This window comes from Nuphar pumila, chromosome 12 (genome assembly GCF_984573655.1).
Source record: "Nuphar pumila chromosome 12, dmNupPumi1.hap1.1, whole genome shotgun sequence".
NCBI classification, from domain to species: domain Eukaryota; kingdom Viridiplantae; phylum Streptophyta; class Magnoliopsida; order Nymphaeales; family Nymphaeaceae; genus Nuphar; species Nuphar pumila.
In genome coordinates, this window is record NC_143260.1 from 2,594,849 (window position 1) to 2,614,241 (window position 19,393).

Here is a 19,393-nt window from a genome sequence, read left to right on the forward strand (position 1 = left end):
TAGGATGACTTCCGCTTGAACTCTTATAGTTGTAGCCACCATCAGATGTTGGCCTAGTTATCAAACGAATGTCAAAAAATTCTTCCTCAATGGTGATTTGAAGGAAGAAGTTTATATGGACTCACCACCTAGAAACAAGGTTCATTTTGGAAAGGTATTTCACTTAAGGAAAGTCCTTTATGGTTTGAAACATACATCTAAAACCTGGTATGATCATTTTTACTTCCTGTCATACTAACACTGCTATGTTTATTAAGAAATCTGATGCAAGTATTGTTATCTTCCTTCTTTCCTTCTCTATGTTGACGACATGAGACAAATAGGGGGTTAGTTTTATTAAGAATGTTTTCAAACAAAGTTTTGAAGTGACTGATTTAGGCATTGTTAGATATTCTTATGGAATGAGGTTACATATTCCGCTCGTGGTTATTTTCTAACTCAATCCAAGTTTGCTTCTGGCATCATAGACAAGTCTGGAATTATAGATGAAAAAAATCGTGGACACACCTGAAGTGATAAATGCAAAAATGAAGATAGATGATAGTACACCTATGGATGATCCTACTCCTTACCGCCAAATGATTAGGGTCTTGACCATTACAAGACCTGATATCTCAATTTCAGCATTCCCCTATCATTGTGTACATGAGTGTCATTATGTGTATCGTTAGATATTTACAAAACTTTGTTTCTAAGGGGATTGTTTTGTCTTCGTTCTCCCCACTCAAATTAATGGATTATACTAACTCCGATTAGGAAGGAAATCCTAATGATAGACGCTCAACTATCGGTTTTTGTGTGTTTATAGGTGACGCATTGGTGTCTTGGAAATGCAAGAAGAAACAGGTATTGTTGTCATCAACCGAATCTGAGTATCGTGTCATTGGCCACACCACAACATCTGAAATTATGTGGTTGAGAAGATTATTGGACATGAGGGGTATATGAAATCACCCTCACGACTATGATGTGACAATAGAAGCACTATCTACGTAGCAGGCAATCACACACTTCGTGAGTGCACCAAACATATTGAAATAGATTGTCACTATGTTCATGAAGAGTACTTGAAGAAGACCATTATCCTGCCTTATGTAGCATCGAAATTTCAGTTTGTTGGCTTCTTTACGAAAGCTCTTCCTTCACCCAGATTCATTTTTTGGTTGACAAACTTTCGATGATTACACCATAAGTCTGAGGGGGAGTGTTACAGAGTGTGTGTGTGTGTGTGTGTGTATATATATATATAAAGAGAGAGAGAGAGAGGGTAGTGCGTAGGTGCATGCCCACTTTTGAGCATGACCAAAACGGACGCATGTTGAGCGTCCATCGCGTGCATCAGTGTCAAAATAGACTTTTAGCGAACGCTTTTGAAAAGCCACTAAAGATCATTTTTCCGCCCATGACCTTTAGCAACATTAAAAAGTATCGCTAAAAGTCATTTTTTCACCCAGACCTTTAGTGGCGCTTCAAAAGCACCGTTAAAGGTCCATTTTGGCACAAACTTGTGTGTGTGTGCAATGGACGCCCAACGCAAGTTCATTTTGGTAATGCTCGAAAGTGGTCATGCTGCAACCACTTTTCCTATATATATATTCTTGATGTAATAAGTAAAACCGATTATGGGCATTTTAGTCATTTTCCCTTATGTAAATTAGGGGCACTTTAGGTTTTCATTATTTTTTGTAATTTATTATTTTTATCAAGGGCATTATAGTCCTTATAATGCTCTTGAAATAGAGTTGTTGGGAGCACTTCCCAATGGCGCTTCTATGTTTCCTTTTATGTATAAATAGGGGGTGTAACCCCTCTTGTATGTGAAAATTGTTCTCAAGCATTGTCTAAATAAAATTGATGCAGCGAGGTATCGGCTTTCACGGGCACTTGAATGCTGGAAAAAAAAGAACACAACTCCCACGTCGTGCGATGTGCAAAAAATAAATTGACTGACCACCGAAAACGATGGTATTGGTTTTGATTTCAATGAAAACTTCAAGTGAACAATGGAATGAATCTTAACGAATGGGAATAATAAATAATGACAATGAAAAGGAAAACAATAATCCAAGGGAAAACTACTGAAGGGACAATCCGAAAACATAAAATAAAGGTTGTTGCCATCCAAAAGAATTCTCTGTTGCACGCAACCCTAGAATAGGGTTTTTAAAGGGGGTCAACTGGATCCGGGTCTTGGGTCCGATCCTGGGCCCGAGACGTCTTCTCGTTGCCGCTAGACCTGGGACGCTCGAACCTGTGTTCGTCTGGAATAAGTATGCAGGGGTACATCATCCTTGCGTCTTGGTCCCATGATCTGGGTCGGATCCACTACGTGGGTCCGATCCTCAATCCCATCTGGGTGAGGCTGTATGGATCTGGGTCGATCCTGCCCTGCATCATTCTCCCCTGGTTGGGAAGAAGTCGACTCTAACGACTTGTCTCCACAGTAAGCATATAGATCGGACACATTGAAGATAGGCGAAATGTGCCAATCTTTGGACAGTTCAAGAAAGTAGGCATTCGGGCCCAATCGTCGAAGAATCTTGAAAGGGTCATATTGCTTAGGACTCAACTTGCCATAAGTACCCACTGGAAAACGCTCAAGACGCAGGTAAACCCATACTAACTGACCGACTTGGAATTGGACATCTCGACGACCTTGGTCTACGAAAGCTTTGTAGGATTCGTAGCTTCCAGCAAGTTTGGCTCGGACCTGTCTGTGGATATCACGCATGTACTCAATGGCATCAAATGTGTCTAAGGCTGGGAGACTGGACACAGGTGCTAGATCTACTACATGGGTTGGTGACCGCCGATAAACAATCTGAAAAGGAGACTTGCCCGTGGACCTATTGACTGAACTGTTATATGCAAACTCGACTTGCGGCAAGACTAGGTCTCTTAAAGTAGTATGAGGCTACTAACGAGGCATCGATGGTTCGCTTACAAGGGACAAAGATAGCCATCTTGAAAAATCGGTCAACCACAACTAAGATGGAATCAAAACGACGCGAGGTTCTGGGAAGACCCACAATAAAATCCATGGACATGTTCCCAAGGCCGCTCAGGGATGGGCAACGAAGTATACAGACCACTATTTTGATGTCGACCCTTGGACACCTGACACACTTGACAACTCTGAACAAACTTGACAACATCTTTGCGTATTTTGGGCCAAAAATAGCGTTCGTCTAATAGAGTGAACGTCTTATCATGTCCAAAATGCCCAGCTAGTCCCCTTCATGTAACTCAAAAATCAATTGAAGTCTAAGAGAGAAGGCAGGCACACATAACTTATTACCTCGAAAGATGTAACCATTATGTATACTGAACCGTGGGTCAGCTGTGCTATCAGGGGAGAGGCACCCTTCCCAGACCTACTGGAAATCAGGGTCTGTTGGGTACAACTCCTTGCACTGCTCGAACCCAATGACCTGCACTGACATAGTCATCAAAAGCTATTCTTCCTACTAAGTGCATCAGCCACCTTGTTCAGAGTACCTGATTGATGGCGAATAGTGAAGGTGTACTTTTGCAAGAAGCTGACCCACTTGGCATGTCTAGCACTCAACTTCTTTTGACTATTCAAATACTTCAACGCCTCATGATCCGTATACAAGACGAACTCCTTATAAATGAGGTAATGCCTCCAATAACGAAGGGCTTGTACAACGGCATAGAACTCGACATCATAAGTGGAGTACTGGCACCTGGCTTGAGTCAGTTTTTCACTAAAGAAAGCAATGGGCTAGCAGTTCAGATTCAAGACTGCACCAATTCCTACTTTAGAGGCATCGCACTCAACCTCAAAGACTGCGCTAAAATCAGGAAGGGCTAAGACGGGGGCACTAGTCATTTTCTTTTTAATGAGCGTTTTTAATGAGCGTGAAGGCTTTTCCCGCAGCACATGTCCAATGGAAACTAGTACCCTTTAGGCAGTTCATGATAGGGGCCATGAGGGTGTTGAAGTTTCTCACAAAACAATGATAGAAAGTGGCTAACCCGTGGAAACTACGGATCTCTCCTATAGTCTTTGGGGTAGGCCATTCTACAAGCACACGGACTTTGGCAGGATCCGCCTTAACTCCATCAGACGACACAATAAAACCCAAAAATACTACACTTGACATCATAAACTCACACTTTTTGGCAGACATACAATTTTTCCCTCCTTAAAATCTCTAAGACCTGACGCAAATGACTCAAATGATCGGACAAGGACGATCTATAAATCAAAATGTCATCAAAATATACAACGACAAACTACCTTATACAAGGACGCAACACTTGGGTCATCATGTTCATGAAAGTACTCGAGGCATTTGATAACCCAAATGGCATGACCAACCACTCATACAATCCATCACGTGTCTTGAATGTCGTTTTTCACTCATCCCCCTCCCGGATACGGATTTGGTGGTACCCACTTTTTAAGTCAATTTTGGAGAAAAATAGAGGCACCGACCAACATATCAAACATATCATCCAACCGAGGAATGGGAAAACGGTACTTGACAGTGATGTGATTGATCGCTCTACTGTCGACACAAATACGCATGGACCCATCTTTCTTAGGAGTGAGCAGGGCGGGCACTGCGCAAGGGCTCACACTCTCACGAATAAAACCCTTTTGCAATAACTCTTCAACCTGCCTCAACAACTCGGCATGCTCGAATGGGTTCATGCGATACGCGGAGAGATTAGGTAAACTCAATCCCGGGACAAGATCAATGGCATGTTGTACCACCCTCATCGAAGGTAGACCATCAGGAAGGTCGTCTGGCATAATATCGTGAAACTCCTCAATAAGGGGCGCGATGTCCGCGGGAACGGGCAACGAAGTACTCATAGACGGATTAGCCACCAGGGCATAACAATAACCATCCTCCTTACAATGGCTCAAGAAGGTCTGGTATGATAGGCTCGCGAGCCGAGGAACTCGCCCAGGCTTATCCACTGTGGAAAAACTGGTCTCCTTGATAGGGAGAAGGATTATTTTATGACCCTTAAAAATAAAGGAGTACGTGTTTCTACAGCCATCATGAATGGTCTTGCGATCAAACTGTCAGGGACGTCCCAAAAGAATGTGACACGCACTCATAGGGGCTACATCACACCACACCTCATCGTGGTAATGCTCTCCCATAGAGAACCGAACTAGACAACGTTGGGAGATGGGAACCTCATTTCCTCTCTTGAACCATGTCATCTTGTATGGTTGTGACAATTTCTCTGTTTTCAAGTAAATGGTGGACACGACACTCTCGGACATTGTATTCTCACACGCCCCAGTATCAATTATAACATCACATGCATGCCCCTCACAGTTGCACCGGGTTCTAAAAATGTTATTCCGCAACCATTTTGCAGGGGTCGACTCTCGGGGTGTGGTCAAAACATGACGGATAGACAATAAATTTTTGACGTTGTCGTCGAACTCTACGACTTCCCTCTTGTCGTCTCCTTCAACCAACGACTCACCCACACTCTAACAATACCCTCGACAAAATGGGCGTTCTTGCTCACGGTGGGGCACTTGGACGCAACATGTCCTAACTCCTGACACCTAAAACAATGGATGGTAGACTCACTAGGCTTGGCCTTAGATCAAGTATGGTATGCAGGTTCGGACTGGTCAGGCTTGCTAGGGTCTACTTTTGGGGTGGACTTGGAGTCTTCATTCCTAGGGGAGCTCGCTCCCCTAGTTGGGAAACTCGACTTGGGTCGACTGGACTGGTCAGTGTGGGATACTCTATATTCCTGCCTCCTTTTCAGTTTTTCCTCATAATTCATGGCATAACTGCTTGCCTGATCTAATGACTCGACTGTGACACAACTGAAATCATCAGAAATAGCAGGACGGAGACCATAAATATACCTCATGACCTGCTGGCGGGCGGTCTCCTCGATCTGCACTCGCAGGGATAGATGATAGAACTCAACAATGTACTCCGCCACAGTACGGGTGCTTTGATGCAAGGTAAGGTACTCCTTGTAGGCTCGCTCAACGTGGTCTGAAGTAGAGTTATCAGTCAAGGAAGCGGAAGCGGGAAGCGATACGGGAAGCGGGAGAAGGAAGCGAGGCATTTCAAAAATTTAGGAAGCGGAGAAGCATGAGACCACTTAAAAGAAAATTACGAACCGTCTCAGAAGAGAACCGAAAGCGAGGGGAAAGCGAAAAAAAATGAAAAAAAAATGGGAAAGCGAGGGGGAAGCGTGCTTCCCATAAAAGGGAAGTGCGCTTCCCAAAAAAAGGGGACGCTTCCACCATCCATTTTGGAAGCGCGACGTTTCGCGCTTCGGGGAAGCGCGCTTCCCCTTTTACTTAGGCACTTCCGGTAACTCTGGTATGAAGGCACGAACGTTAACTGCATCAATCTCTGCATCTCCCATGTTTGTATGCGCTCTAGTCCCTACTGTTCCCTCGACCTCTGCAGCTCAACCCACCATGTCTGCGCTAGGCCTCTCAACCGGGTGGACGCTAGAGAGACGCGATGATGCTTAGCTACAGTGTGGTAGTCGAAGAAAAACTGTACGGCATCGAATCATCCTGCGAACTCCGGAAGGTCTAGTTTCACCCCGTAGGTGGAGGGGTGCTTTGGTGCTCTCTGCTGACGAGTCTCCAGCATTCCTGCAGGATACTCGTTCCAAAAAGCATCATCATCCAACACTGCTTCATCACCATCTTCACAGTATTGCTCGCTTGGAGGCTGCTGCTGACGAACTCCCATGATGTGTGGTCGATGCTCAGGTTGCATCGGTCCCTACTGAATCTGCATGGCAGCTGCTGGAAACTACCTCGGTCTGACTGGATGTCCTACTAAAGGTGGGAAGGTTGGTCGGGTCTCGAGCTCTAGGTGGGTAGTAACAGGATAATATGGGTTTGGGTTATGGGTTGGGTTAGGGTAGAGGTAGTGGGTCAGGTATGATATTGGGTTCTGGTACGGGTATTGGGTTTGGTTGGTATAGTACAGGGATGATTCACCGATTGGATCTGGATCGGGTCAAGTCCAAAACTATTCGTCGGACCAAGAATGGGGTAGGTAGGATCATGGATCAAGTTGTGGTGTGAAAGGGCCTTGTTAGAACTCGATCCTTTATCCACAGGATGGGTCAGGGTTTGACCCGACTAAAATTCAAACTGGAGCTCTGTCCGGGTCCGATATAGGTTTGGGTCGGTATTGGATCTATTTTGAGGCTCAAAAGTAGTGGGTTGGGTCTGATTCGGGGCAAACCGCGAACCGAACCCAACTGGGTAAGTCAGATAGGGGGCTTCGAGACTCGGATCCGCTCCCTAGGACCCAAAGGATGGTCCCCGAGATCCGAGTTTGAGTCCCATTGCCACAAAGTCCGGTCCGGACCATCTCGGGTTTGGACCCATCCACACGGACCCATTACCCCCCTGCACGCTGGTGGGCTGCTGCAGCGCCCCCACGCGCAGGCTCGGGAAAGTGGGTCTGATCAGCCCCTACTGGGGGTGATGCTGTTGTGCCAGCAACCTGGCCAAGGGACACGCTCAGGCCCGGCAAACCGTGCCTGGTCTGCAGGCCCGTGATCGCGGTCGGGCCTACGCATGCAGGCCAGCGTTGGAGGGGCCGTTAGTGACCATTTGGGTCGGCTAAATGACGCCACTAGCCGGATTTGCAGCGACACCCATGACGGTGTTCGAAAAAAGTACCGGTTGTGAAGAATGGATGTGACCCGCATCCCTATGCAAGGTCACCTCAACACCCTCACATCGCGCAGCACGTTGAAGGTTTAGTTGGGTTGGATCGATGGCTGCGGCATCTGCAGGATTGACTCCACCCTCGCTTAATTTGTTTACTTGCATCGTGTGCGCTTCTACAGGCGATTCAAGAATGCCGATCCGCTCCTCGATCCCATCGATGCGTTTCGACATGTCGACTACGTCTTTGCTTACTCGTAGCAGATTTTCTTGGATCTTGGTCATCATATCTATCATCCGCATCATCGGATCTTCGTTGTCGGTTTCCTCCCGCTCTTTTCTGCTTGTAGGATCGTTCCTCACTTCTTATGCCATGCCGTTGACGAAAGAGGAAGGCTGGAGCTCTTATACCACTTTCATGTGGCGAGGTATCGGCTTTCACGAGCACTTGAATGCTGAAAAAAAGAGCACGACTCCCACGTCGTGCGATGTGCAAAAAATAAATTGACTGACCACCGAAAACGATGGTATTGGTTTTGATTTCAGTGAAAACTTCAAGTGAACAATGGAATGAATCTTAACGAATGGGAATAATAAATAATGACAATGAAAAGGAAAACAATAATCCAAGGGAAAACTGCTGAAGGGACAATCCGAAAACATAAAATAAAGGTTGTTGTCATCCAAAAGAATTCTCTGCTGCACGCAACCCTAGAATAGGGTTTTTAAAGGGGGTCAACTGGATTTGGGTCTCAGGTCTGATCCTGGACCCGAGACGTCTTCTCGTTGCTGCTAGACCTGGGACGCTCAGACATGTGTTCGTCTGGAATAAGTACGCAGGGGTACATCATCCTTGCGTCTTGGTCCCGTGATCTGGGTCGGATCCACTACGTGGGTCCGATCCTCAATCCCATCGTGCAGGTCCGGTCCCCTGCCTGGGTCAGGCTGTATGGATCTGGGTTGATCCTGCCCTGCATCAAAAATCCTTATATTTTTTATGTTGTTTTGCATGCCCATAAGTGGCATTGTGTTTGTGATTGCATCTCGACCCAAACGTGGTCTTTATTTGTGTATGTTGTTCTTGCCCATAAGAGGCACTTGTTTGTGTTGACCACAGTTCATTTCACGTGCTTGGATCCACCAACATGGCACCCCTCGGATTGCCCCACCTTCTCTTTTTTTCTATCACATTGACACTCCATTGCACTCGATGTACCTGTGTCAACATGGTAGGACACAAGTACGAGAAGTGGACGCAGTGCGGGTACGCGCCGGATAGGGTCCAATCCCGACCCAGACAGTGTTTTTTCGTTTTGTTTTTTGGGTGTTGACTTCGGTGGGTGGGGGGGGGGGGACCAGAGGGGTGCAGTTGAAAGAGAGAGAGAGAGAGAGAGAGAGGATAAATGGGGGAACCTACCTACCTCTTGTTCTCCTTGAATGCTCCCTCTCTTTCATTCTCCTACTTCATTCATATACAAAGAGAGAGAGAGAGAGAGTATGGGTATGGGGTCATACTTAGTATCTCTAGAGAGAGAGACGGTAGGAATGGGTGTTACAAAGTATCCCCTTCCCTTTTATAATAAAAGGAAAACCTTCTTCCAAACACACATATTTTTAAAATACCCTCTTATTTTAAAAAATTTTATTTTACCCCTTCCTCTTTTAAATTTAAATTGTTATACTCTTTTCTTTCATTTAGACACACACACACATATATATAGGGAAATGAAAACATAGAAAATGGGCACGATGCTAAATGAATCATGCTAATGGATTTCTGGTGTATTTTTTAAATTTTGACCATACAAACATGATCTATATGTTTGTTTTTATAGAAATCACTTCTTGGAGCATTTGATTTCGATGCATGGATAGGTTTTTATATAGTTTCAAAAATCAGCGGCCTACAACTTTCATAAATTTTTTAGGCTCCAAATATCATTTTTTTCATCCAAATGCATGATCCAAGTGTCGATTTCTAGTAAATCAATCATGGAGAACACATCTATGGGATCAGAATTTTGAAGAAAAAAAAACATTGGAAATCCATTAGAATGTTTCACTAAGCATCGTGCCCATGTTGTAGGTTTTCATTTCCATATATATATATATATATATATATATATATATATATATATATATATATATATATAGTCGTGTCCCTGTACCCACATTTTTCAAACTTGTCATGTCATGCTCTTCGTACTTGAATTCATGTGAGCTTTTTCTTCTTCACCACTGCCACAAGTCCACCAATTGCATAAACCTTTCCATGAAGCAAGTTTATATCTGAATCCAGTTATATATTATGAGTATGCAAATATTGAGTCAAATGAGGAGATAAAAAATGGTTTGTATGGTTGCATTAACTGTCTTGTTCGAAGTGAAGAGGATCAAAGTGAACTACAAAGAATAAGAGAAAAATGTATTTGATTAAATTTCATTTAAATTTAACTTTGCATTATTTTTATAACTTCTATACTTTAATTACATTTAATTTGATATTTTTTTATAGTGGACCGGTGGATTTCCTTTGGCATTGGTTGAAACCCAGCTCAAGACCTTTGTTGTTCGGATCTTAGGCCACACTTGTAGTGCATCCAGTAACGAACGTAACTGGAGTACTTTTGAAGCGGTAAACTATTATTTACTATTAAACAATATTTGTTAATTTGTATATATTTTACCTTTTTTTGTAGATTCATACAAAGAAAAGAAAGAGACTTTTGAGCAAGAAGTTGAATGATTTGTTTTTTGTGCAATATAATCAGAGATTGAAGTGAAAATACGAAGAGTGAATGAGCATAGGAGATCTCATCAACCCCATCATTTTAAGAGAAGTTGATGAAAAAGATTAATGGCCAAGTGAAGCTAATACTGTCTTTGAAGATGACATGTCACTTACATGGTCTCTCGTTGATAAGGCATTAGGAGCGTCGAGGCATAGGGAGAGCCCAAAAACTCGTGTAAAACAAGGCTTCAGGAAAAAAAGATCGAACAAAGGAAAGAAGGTGGCAAGAATGAAAGAAGAGAAAGAAGCTAATTCTACAAAAAACATAGCAACAAATATAGGTATTGGCTATATCTTGGTTAGGCTATTTCTCGTGATATTATAGGTTTAGTGATAAATCTCTGGAAAATCTCAAGGTTAAAAAAATAAAAATATATATATAAATTAAAAAAATCTGCTTACCTATGAACATCCATAAAGCTTACCTATGCCCCAAACTCTACTAGATCCAAAGCATATTACCAAGATCCAAAACCTACTCACTCCCGTGTCTCCTAAGCCAAACCCGTCTCAAAACCTAAGCCTGCTTCCAATGGATCAAAAATGGCATAAAGAGTGTGACATGATGGAGTGGAAGATCCAAGTCCTCGTGTTGTCGACTTCTCCACCCAGGATGAAAATGAACCTGGATCGATTTGACCCAGATCAATATAGAAATCCAAATGATTATTGATGGTTTGGAAAGAACACTCCTGACCATGTCATGCATATTGGATCAGATCCACCAAGTCCTCCTCTTTCTATAGCAACATAGAGAATCGGATCCATGTTGTGGGCCCATAACCCACAAGGTGGAACGAAACTGGAAGCGCAAGCAGGATCCAAACTTGAGAGCAAGTCTTCTCCAACCCAGGGAGTGATGCAGGAGTGGAGCAAAAGAACCGGGTCTATAAGGGTCCTTTTGAATCCATTTTATGTTTTGGGTTTTTTCTTATGTTGTAATTGGATATTGGGTCCAAATGATGGGTCCATATCTAATTAGAAAGTTAATCATGATAGGAATTTATCTTAATTAGAGTTTATCAATTAAGTAGTTGGTTTTGATTGTGATTAGGAATTTTCATCTATAAAAAGATGAGAAATCTTAGAGTTGAGTGACTTGAGACCAATTGAAATGAATAACAGTTACTTCTTTTATCGTTCAGTTATTTCCAGTCTTTTACTTATTTCTCGCATTTTGTTTGAATTTCCTGTTTTTTTCCTAGATACTTCATAGTTTTGGTAGATTTCTTCATAAATCCGACAACAGGTTAACATCACATGCCAAAAATGTGCAGTTCCAGTCAGGATTTGCATTTAAAATTGTTTCCAAATCCACAAGCAAAGGGCAATGTCATAGGCATCTCACTTAGTGCACACCCTTATGACATAATACAACACTGAGCACTAGACAAATGCCAGCACTTAACACAGACAACAACAAAAAATCCACTACAACTACTCAGTACCCATAAAAGACTCCATCAAGGGTTAGAACATGCAGTATCATTTAAAAAACCGCAGATCATAGGTCTTCATTCAAATTTCTCTCACATGACAATGTAATAGGCCACATTCACTATATGGTAGTTCCTGCCACAGTCAAACAAGCAAATTCTGCAACATAAAGAGCATTCAATTATCCAATTTTTGCTATCTAGAAGAACTGTATGAGAAATATGAACCTCCTTCATGAAATATACCAAGTACGCTGGAACATGAATAAGAAACAAGTGCACGATGAAAATTTCAAAAAGCAAAAGTCACTTCAATTGTTATATATGACGAAATATTTGAATGTTTCTCATACCTGAGTATGTAACCCAGTATCGCTGATGCTTATTAACTGAAAAACACGTGCTGCAAGCTCTGCATCAATGATTTCCTGAGCCTCCGAACTGCATGAAATAAAGTTCAACTTGACATTGGTGTACATGCAAAAGGCCTCAATTTACGAGAGTAAGATGTTTGTATACCTGCAACTTGTCCCCTGTTTGATTTTTAGTATGGCAGCTATGATATGAACCATCCATGCAAGTTGTCCTTCAACCATGGAAAGCTCGTTGATATCTCCATTTGAAGGCAATATTGCCCTGTCCTGCAAAGAAAATAAACATTTTAATCAAAATATCTGCCATACTACAAACTTAAGAAGATAGTTGTCAAAGAAGGAAATAAAAGAATTGTTTGCAACAAATTACCGTATATGTTTGCAAAATTGGCTCCAGTAGCTTTACAATGTACAAACTACTGCTTTCATACTGCACTCACAGAACCACAAAACAAACAGCCCTAATAAGTCCAACTTTCACAATTGATAGATCAAAGTGAAATGACAACAAGACAATAGTGAAGCAACATACAGAGGAAATGTTACACAGTGAAATAAGTTACAACTACTTGTAATTTCTGTTCACTTGTGTGTGTGGAAAATAAAAGAAAAATCTGCACCTGAAATCTGCAAAGGTAAGGGAAACTCTCGAGCTGATCCTGAAGAAGTTCGACATTGTCTAAAGGATCTTCTGAGAGGTCATCTGGTAAAGCTGCCTACAAGGAACCATTTACAATGAAGAGCATCTGATAACTTTACATCTTAGTCAACATGAGGGAAAAACATTAATATTAATTTATGATATCCTGGATGAACAAAAATGGCATAAAAGCAGTCTTACTTGCACAGAATCAAGTCTTGATGTGATAAAACCTTCCGCTATTTTGGGCACAAATTCGTCAAGTAGGCTTGGCATATCGCTCTTCAAATATGGAACAGATGTCACCAATCTGGACCAAAGCCCCAAAAGATAATACACACTACTGCTAGCCCACTGGCAAGCAAAAAAAAGAGAGCACTCAGTTTGGTACTTCAAAAAGGTTCACCTTCACAAGTAGAAAAACATAAAAAGATTTTAAACAAAACACCAAGCTAACCTGCCAAGACTGCAAAGACTTTGTGGTGAACTCTGCTACCAAGTGTATCCAATCACTATACCCTTCCACATTAACAAGCTCCGACAACTGAAATACAATAAGTACATTGAATTGTGACAAGTTCAGGACGATTTAAATGGTTGTCTTATCAACTTAACACCTTTTATCAGTTAAAGACATACAGTCAACAAGAATTAGGCAATTGCAAAACCCTGTAGACTTGTGGGTCTCTCATAATAAAAGATATTAAAACATAAAAGCAAAAAAAATGTTGAAGTGCATGTGTGAAAGAGGCTTCTAGAAAACAGTATGTGAAGGCATACATAAAAGAGTATTAAGAAACAAAAAAACAATAACAAGGTTGAAATTGAATATGTTCATTCTTTCTTGTTATCAAAGATCAGAATTCACCTCAGCAGGGCAGGACTAAAGGTCTGTGTATGGGAGCTGGTTTTTAGATGAACTAGTGAAAATGATTTGGCCGGAATCTGGAGGAAATGGATATGGAAGGGATTGGGAGAAATCCACTTGTTTGGTACCACCTGGCCAAATTTTTCAAAATTGGGATTGGAATCATTTCAAAGAAAGGATCGAGCAATTGACAGTTCCAAGACAAGGTTTTGAAGGAATTATAGACATGGATTTCCATCACATCTCATGATTCCACCAACTTGTTTGTCCCAAACAACCCAATGCAGGATTGAAAACCTTGATTTCCCATAGTGGCTTCTCCTATTTCTCTTTGATTCCAAATCTACAAGGGGAATGGTGGAGAGGGGAACTACTAAGTAGAAAATGGACAATGGATATCCTTTTGCCTTTTGGTTTGTTTCTATGTCACATAGATGCGGATGTGGTGATAGGACACTTTAAAAAAACTTGGGTGTGGGGAGGATATATATAATTTTTAACAGTTTTAAGTTAACACTACGTGTATTTGTGTGCATTTATGTATACATATATATAATATAGATAAAAATGGACTTGATTAGGGTTAAATGAATCTGCTTCTGGATAGAAATGGACCTCAGTGTGGTTGACTTCACCTAACACAAAGGAAGCTGTGTCCAAGTGTCGCACCCGCCTGGGTGCGGGTGCGATGCGGGTGCGGTGCCCTGTTAGAAGAGTCCGTGTGACATAGGTTTGTTTAAATGAATAATCACCACAGGTAGGTGCACCCTAAAGCTCTCCAACTAGAACCTACTACATAACTCATCTTGTGACCTATACAATATTCACCATTGAGAGGTAGTTTATGGATACTTCACCTTGTAATACCCACGAAAGAAACCTCACTGTATTGAAATATTTTGAGGAAAATTTTTACCTGATAATTTACCTTGAAGCGCCCAAGAAGACGGCAGTACTCATGGTAGTTGTCATGTTCAACAAGGCCTGCATCATAAACAGATCATGTTTGATACCAGATGAAGGTACATACAATAGCATAAGAGAGAAAAAGTAGACCCCGAATGAATTAAGATCATTCCTAAATTATTCTGATTTCTCCAACAAAGTTTTTGAACTAAAAAACCAACTTGCATTTTCCATAGTCCAAAGAAATGAATTCAAGAAAATTCCTCATAAAAGTACAGGATAATTGTTTTGTTCACAATATGAGGCCCAATAAATGGAAGTTTGCAAAACCCAACATTAAATGACCAAGATGAAGGAAAACATAAGAAGGAATGGGATCAACTAAAAGCAAATGAAAATTATCTAGATATTCCAAGTAACAAACCTACTCAACTAATTATGCATCCCACATAAACAAGGCATTGCAGTTTTCTGACCATTTGGAAAATAGAAATGAAACGTACAGGAAGCTAAGGACCACATGGGATGAATGAGGTAGCTGGATGGTTAGGTCATACTCTCATAACCGAGGGTTTTGGGTTCGAATCTCATGGGGTTATCAGCCAGCTTGCCTATCCAAAAAAAAAAGTGGAACACAAAAAACACTGGAAAGAGATGGTTTTCCTGGAGGTCAGGTTGTCTAAGGCAAACCTTGGAAAGAGAGCTAGCAGCCAATTGGGTGCATGACTACAATCAAACAAGGCCATTAATTGACATGGTGGGACTCATAAGCAACTGAATGTGCCCAAATCTGCAGACCAGACGCTATAACAAAGCAGAAAAGAAGAAATAAGTCACGGAAGAAGCAGATCTTGAGAAGCATCTACCTGTGATGCTCCAAGGCGAGAATAGCAGCATGTATTAAGGGTACACAAGGTAAGAGGAACAACTGCAACAAGGTTGTGTGGGAATCTGTAATTTGAAACATCCCAGCAATGCTAGCATCCTACTTGTTCAGGTAAGCGAACTTCATATTATGGATGTATACATTTTTATATAATGTTATAAATACATGGATTTGACACCTGTACTCAGAGCCGGACCTGTCAAGAGGCCAATGAAACTTGGGCCTCAGGGCCCCTGGGCCAAAAAAAAATTTAGGGGCCCATTTTTACTAGGGATTCCATTTTCAATAGGGGCCCCAAAAAAATTGGAGGCGCTGCCCTCGAACTCCTACTATTAATAGGGGCTCAAAAAATTCCGAGGCGCTGCCCCCGAACTCCTACTATTAATAGGAGGCTTATTTTTAGGGAGCCCATTTTTAATAAGGGCTCAAAAAATTCCGAGGCGCTGCCCCCGAACTCCTACTGTTAATAGGGGGCCTATTTTTAGGGAGCCCATTTTTAACAGGGGCTCAAAAAATTTCGAGGCCCTGCCCCCCCCCCCCGAACTCCTACTATTAATAGGGGGCCCATTTTTTCCCTCCGCCTCAGGCCCCATAAAACACAGGTACGGCCCTGCCTGTACTGAACAATAAGGACGCCTTGTTTGTTAGACAGTAGGTTTGGGTGCACAAAACCCACATTGAAAACTGCAGCAAAGTATCCAGATAGGAGGATTAAACCAAGCATTTTTTTTAATTTATAACCCGAAGAAACCGCACCCGGCACGAAGACCTGGTCACGCTGGCTCACTTGCCATGCCTACGGTCATCGTGCCGGCAGCGTAAAACTCCGAGGCTAGGACCCCTGCCCCCGGGACCTATGCTACACATTGGTTGAACCAAGCATATGCTCTCAGATTATTTTTTTCAGTAAGCCGTGCAAGTGGGCAGTACCACTTGATATGGATTTAGGACAACTGCCATAAGGGACTCAAGCAGCAAAGTCTAGCATCAGATTTGTCTGAAATCAAAAGTGCTAGCAACCTGATAAGTCCCCTTCTCTCACAAACCTTGGTTCCTCATATAAAATGAGTATAGTTTATGTCAGAATGTGGACAGATGTTCTTTTACTTCAAGGGTAACCACATATCAGTTGTGAGCTGCAACCTCAAGGCAACCATACATATTCATCATTCCTAGGATTTGGGGACTGCTTTTATGTTTCCTTCAAGGGAAAAAAATGACATGGTTCCAATGTAATTTGAGTTACGTTTTTAAGAACATTGCTCATTTGCATGTCAGTTCGTTTTAAAAATCTGGTGCTAAACAGGTAAACACCCCTCAAAACATGTGATGTGAAAAGAGAAAAAGAAAGAAAAAACATGATTTGTAATACCTCCAGCAATACACTATCAACTGCACTGGAATCAGAACCTACTGATAGCCCATCATCACAAAAATAAGTAATTGTGAAGAAATATATGACATTCCATGGAACATGCAAAGATGCCAAGGACCAGTGCAGTGGAACAGTATTGGAAGCCAGGAGAAAAAATTGATCATAGATGTAAAGTGATCACATAGATAAACAGAATTCAATATCAATATATCTGGAATATTCTCAAATAATGGCTAAAGTCGTAAATCCTACACAGAAAATCTGAGCTTATTGAGTGGAAGATAAGGCATTTGAATTTGTGATACATGAATTCAGAAACTATTAACAAGAACAAGTGCACAAGAAAGCTGATGAAAAGACAACATTAAACCAGCTGTTTTTTATGAGATAAAAGTAAATAAAAAGTTAAACACCTTGTCCAGTTCGCAGAATCTCTTTTGTTCCAGTCATCAAATGAGCAAGAAACTTGGATCTTTCTGTGTCATTTGTAAACAAAGAACGCCTTACAGAGGCAAGGCGTACTAAACACTCCAAAGCCTGAGAACAATGATAGTACAACCTGTCAGTGCTCCTTGAATTTCACAATGGCTATAAACGTGACAAGTTATCAAAATAATAAGCAATAAATAAGCCACAGGTATTGCCGGCTCCTTGTTCAAAATAAACTTCAACCAATGATTTGCAAATTAAGAATATCATTCAGTCAGAACAACAAATAGAACTGCAAACGCATGAAAACAACACATGATTTACAAAAATAAACTGCAATTAAATGAGATCAAAACTCAAAAGCTCAACCATGAAAAATATCGTGAATAATCACAACAGCTATTTACACCACAAGTATGTTTCAGGAAGGAAATTTGAATCCAAATGAAACGAAATTAAAATTGGGCATCTACCAATTTAATTATTCAATCATGGAGTACATACATCTTTTTGAATAACAGGACAGAACCAAATGATCATGGGATATGCATATCACTTGCACATTCCTCCCTTTCACTGTGATGGAAAAGGGCCAGATTTCAACAGTTTTCTGATTGCAGTTTGTGGCCAATACTTGGTAAATGGTACAAGTAGAGCACACACACTATATGATGTTAGTCTCCACCCATGAAAAACATGCTAAAGGATGAAGCCAAGAGGCCAGCGAGGATACAAGTAGAACATGGCATTTTTAAATCCACTTTCAAATTCCATGGCAGATGTTAGTCTCCTTTGCATAGAAAACATGCTAAAAGATGGAGACATCAAAACCCTTTCCAATTTCCAAACACCTGACACCTTTAAAGATAACACGAGGATTTTCTGGTGAAAATTTGTTTTTCTTTATAAAAAAATTCAAACATGTCAAGCAACCTTTTTCAGTTGTAATGTTTTTTGTTCTATTCAGTCAAGACATTTTTTAAGTGCTTCTTAGGAATGTAAATAATGCATTGGCACAATGCGCACGCGCGCGCGAGAGAGAGAGAGAGAGAGAGAGAGAGATTTTCACAAAAAAAGACACCAACATAATGACAATGAAAAAGAGATACGAGAGAGATTTTCACGAAAAAAGACGCCAACACAATGACAACGAAAGAGAGATACCTGTGGGCTCATGGAAGTTCGTGACCAGCCATCCTATTGGTTGTAAAACTCTTTTTAGATGGCTAACAGATGTTGGAAAGGTTCCTCAACCAATCCTAGGCTAAGTTAAATAACCAAGTATATGTTTGCAACATACAAAAGATCAAACCCTTAAACAACACACACACACAGACAGTAGTAACTTATAAGTATACGGCACAAAATCCACTCCTTTGTCTTAGTGCCTGCTAATTAATCTAAAAGAAAAACGCTAAAATGTTATTGTGATATTTCTTAGTAATCGCTAATCAATAATAAGAGAAACCTGGTGATTTCTAATGGCGAAGAGTCTAACATAACGTTTGATGAGCCCATATAGGCACTACATCAGAACATGTAAGTAGACCAGTTCAGCCCAAAAATCATATAGACCCAGTGTTGGAAAGGATTTACAAAAACTAGATCAAACAGCACCTCATAATTTCTCCAGTGAATACATAAGGAAAATGATGGGAGACAAAAAAAGAAGAATTAACCATAAATATATGTATATTGTCAAGGAGGCGACCCAGGTAGTTGGGGATAGGGCTTCATGACAACGATGTGACATGTATATTGCCAAGAGGTTTGCTAATCATTTTAATCTTTATTGCTAGTTCTATTCATGTGTTGTCTGGACAGAGAATCTACTCAAAAGGATTAGGTATGGAATAAACCTCATCAATTTCTAACAAAATTCCAAACATATATCAAGTAATTATAAATTAGAATGGTTCATTAGTGGACCACAGTAATTGACTCAACAAATACATCCTGCACTTTCTATATGTATGGTGCAAACCAAACCCTGGTGAAACAATTCCAGATGCAACTGTCTTCAGT

The 19,393-nt window shown here is 41.2% G+C and overlaps 1 protein-coding gene across 6 annotated transcripts in view; it reads right to left on the reverse strand.

The window, feature by feature from the left end:
• The window catches only part of LOC149819643 (uncharacterized), a 61,577-nt gene that overhangs the window by 25,596 nt on the left and 16,588 nt on the right, over positions 1-19,393 (reverse strand). For 5 of the 6 annotated variants that reach the window (XR_016426592.1, XM_089983030.1, XM_089983028.1 and 2 more), the window contains 8 exons: positions 17,353-17,476; positions 14,689-14,756; positions 13,362-13,448; positions 13,106-13,258; positions 12,885-12,980; positions 12,635-12,694; positions 12,410-12,531; positions 12,244-12,331 (listed from right to left, as the gene is read on the reverse strand). Coding sequence is in view for 5 of the 6 variants with exons in the window: in XM_089983030.1 (XP_089839156.1) it covers positions 12,244-12,331; positions 12,410-12,531; positions 12,635-12,694; positions 12,885-12,980; positions 13,106-13,258; positions 13,362-13,448; positions 14,689-14,756; positions 17,353-17,476 (798 nt within the window). In the remaining variant the exon portion in view is untranslated. The remainder of the gene's footprint in view (positions 1-12,243; positions 12,332-12,409; positions 12,532-12,634; positions 12,695-12,884; positions 12,981-13,105; positions 13,259-13,361; positions 13,449-14,688; positions 14,757-17,352; positions 17,477-19,393) is intronic. The other variant, XM_089983029.1, reaches the window with a different exon arrangement.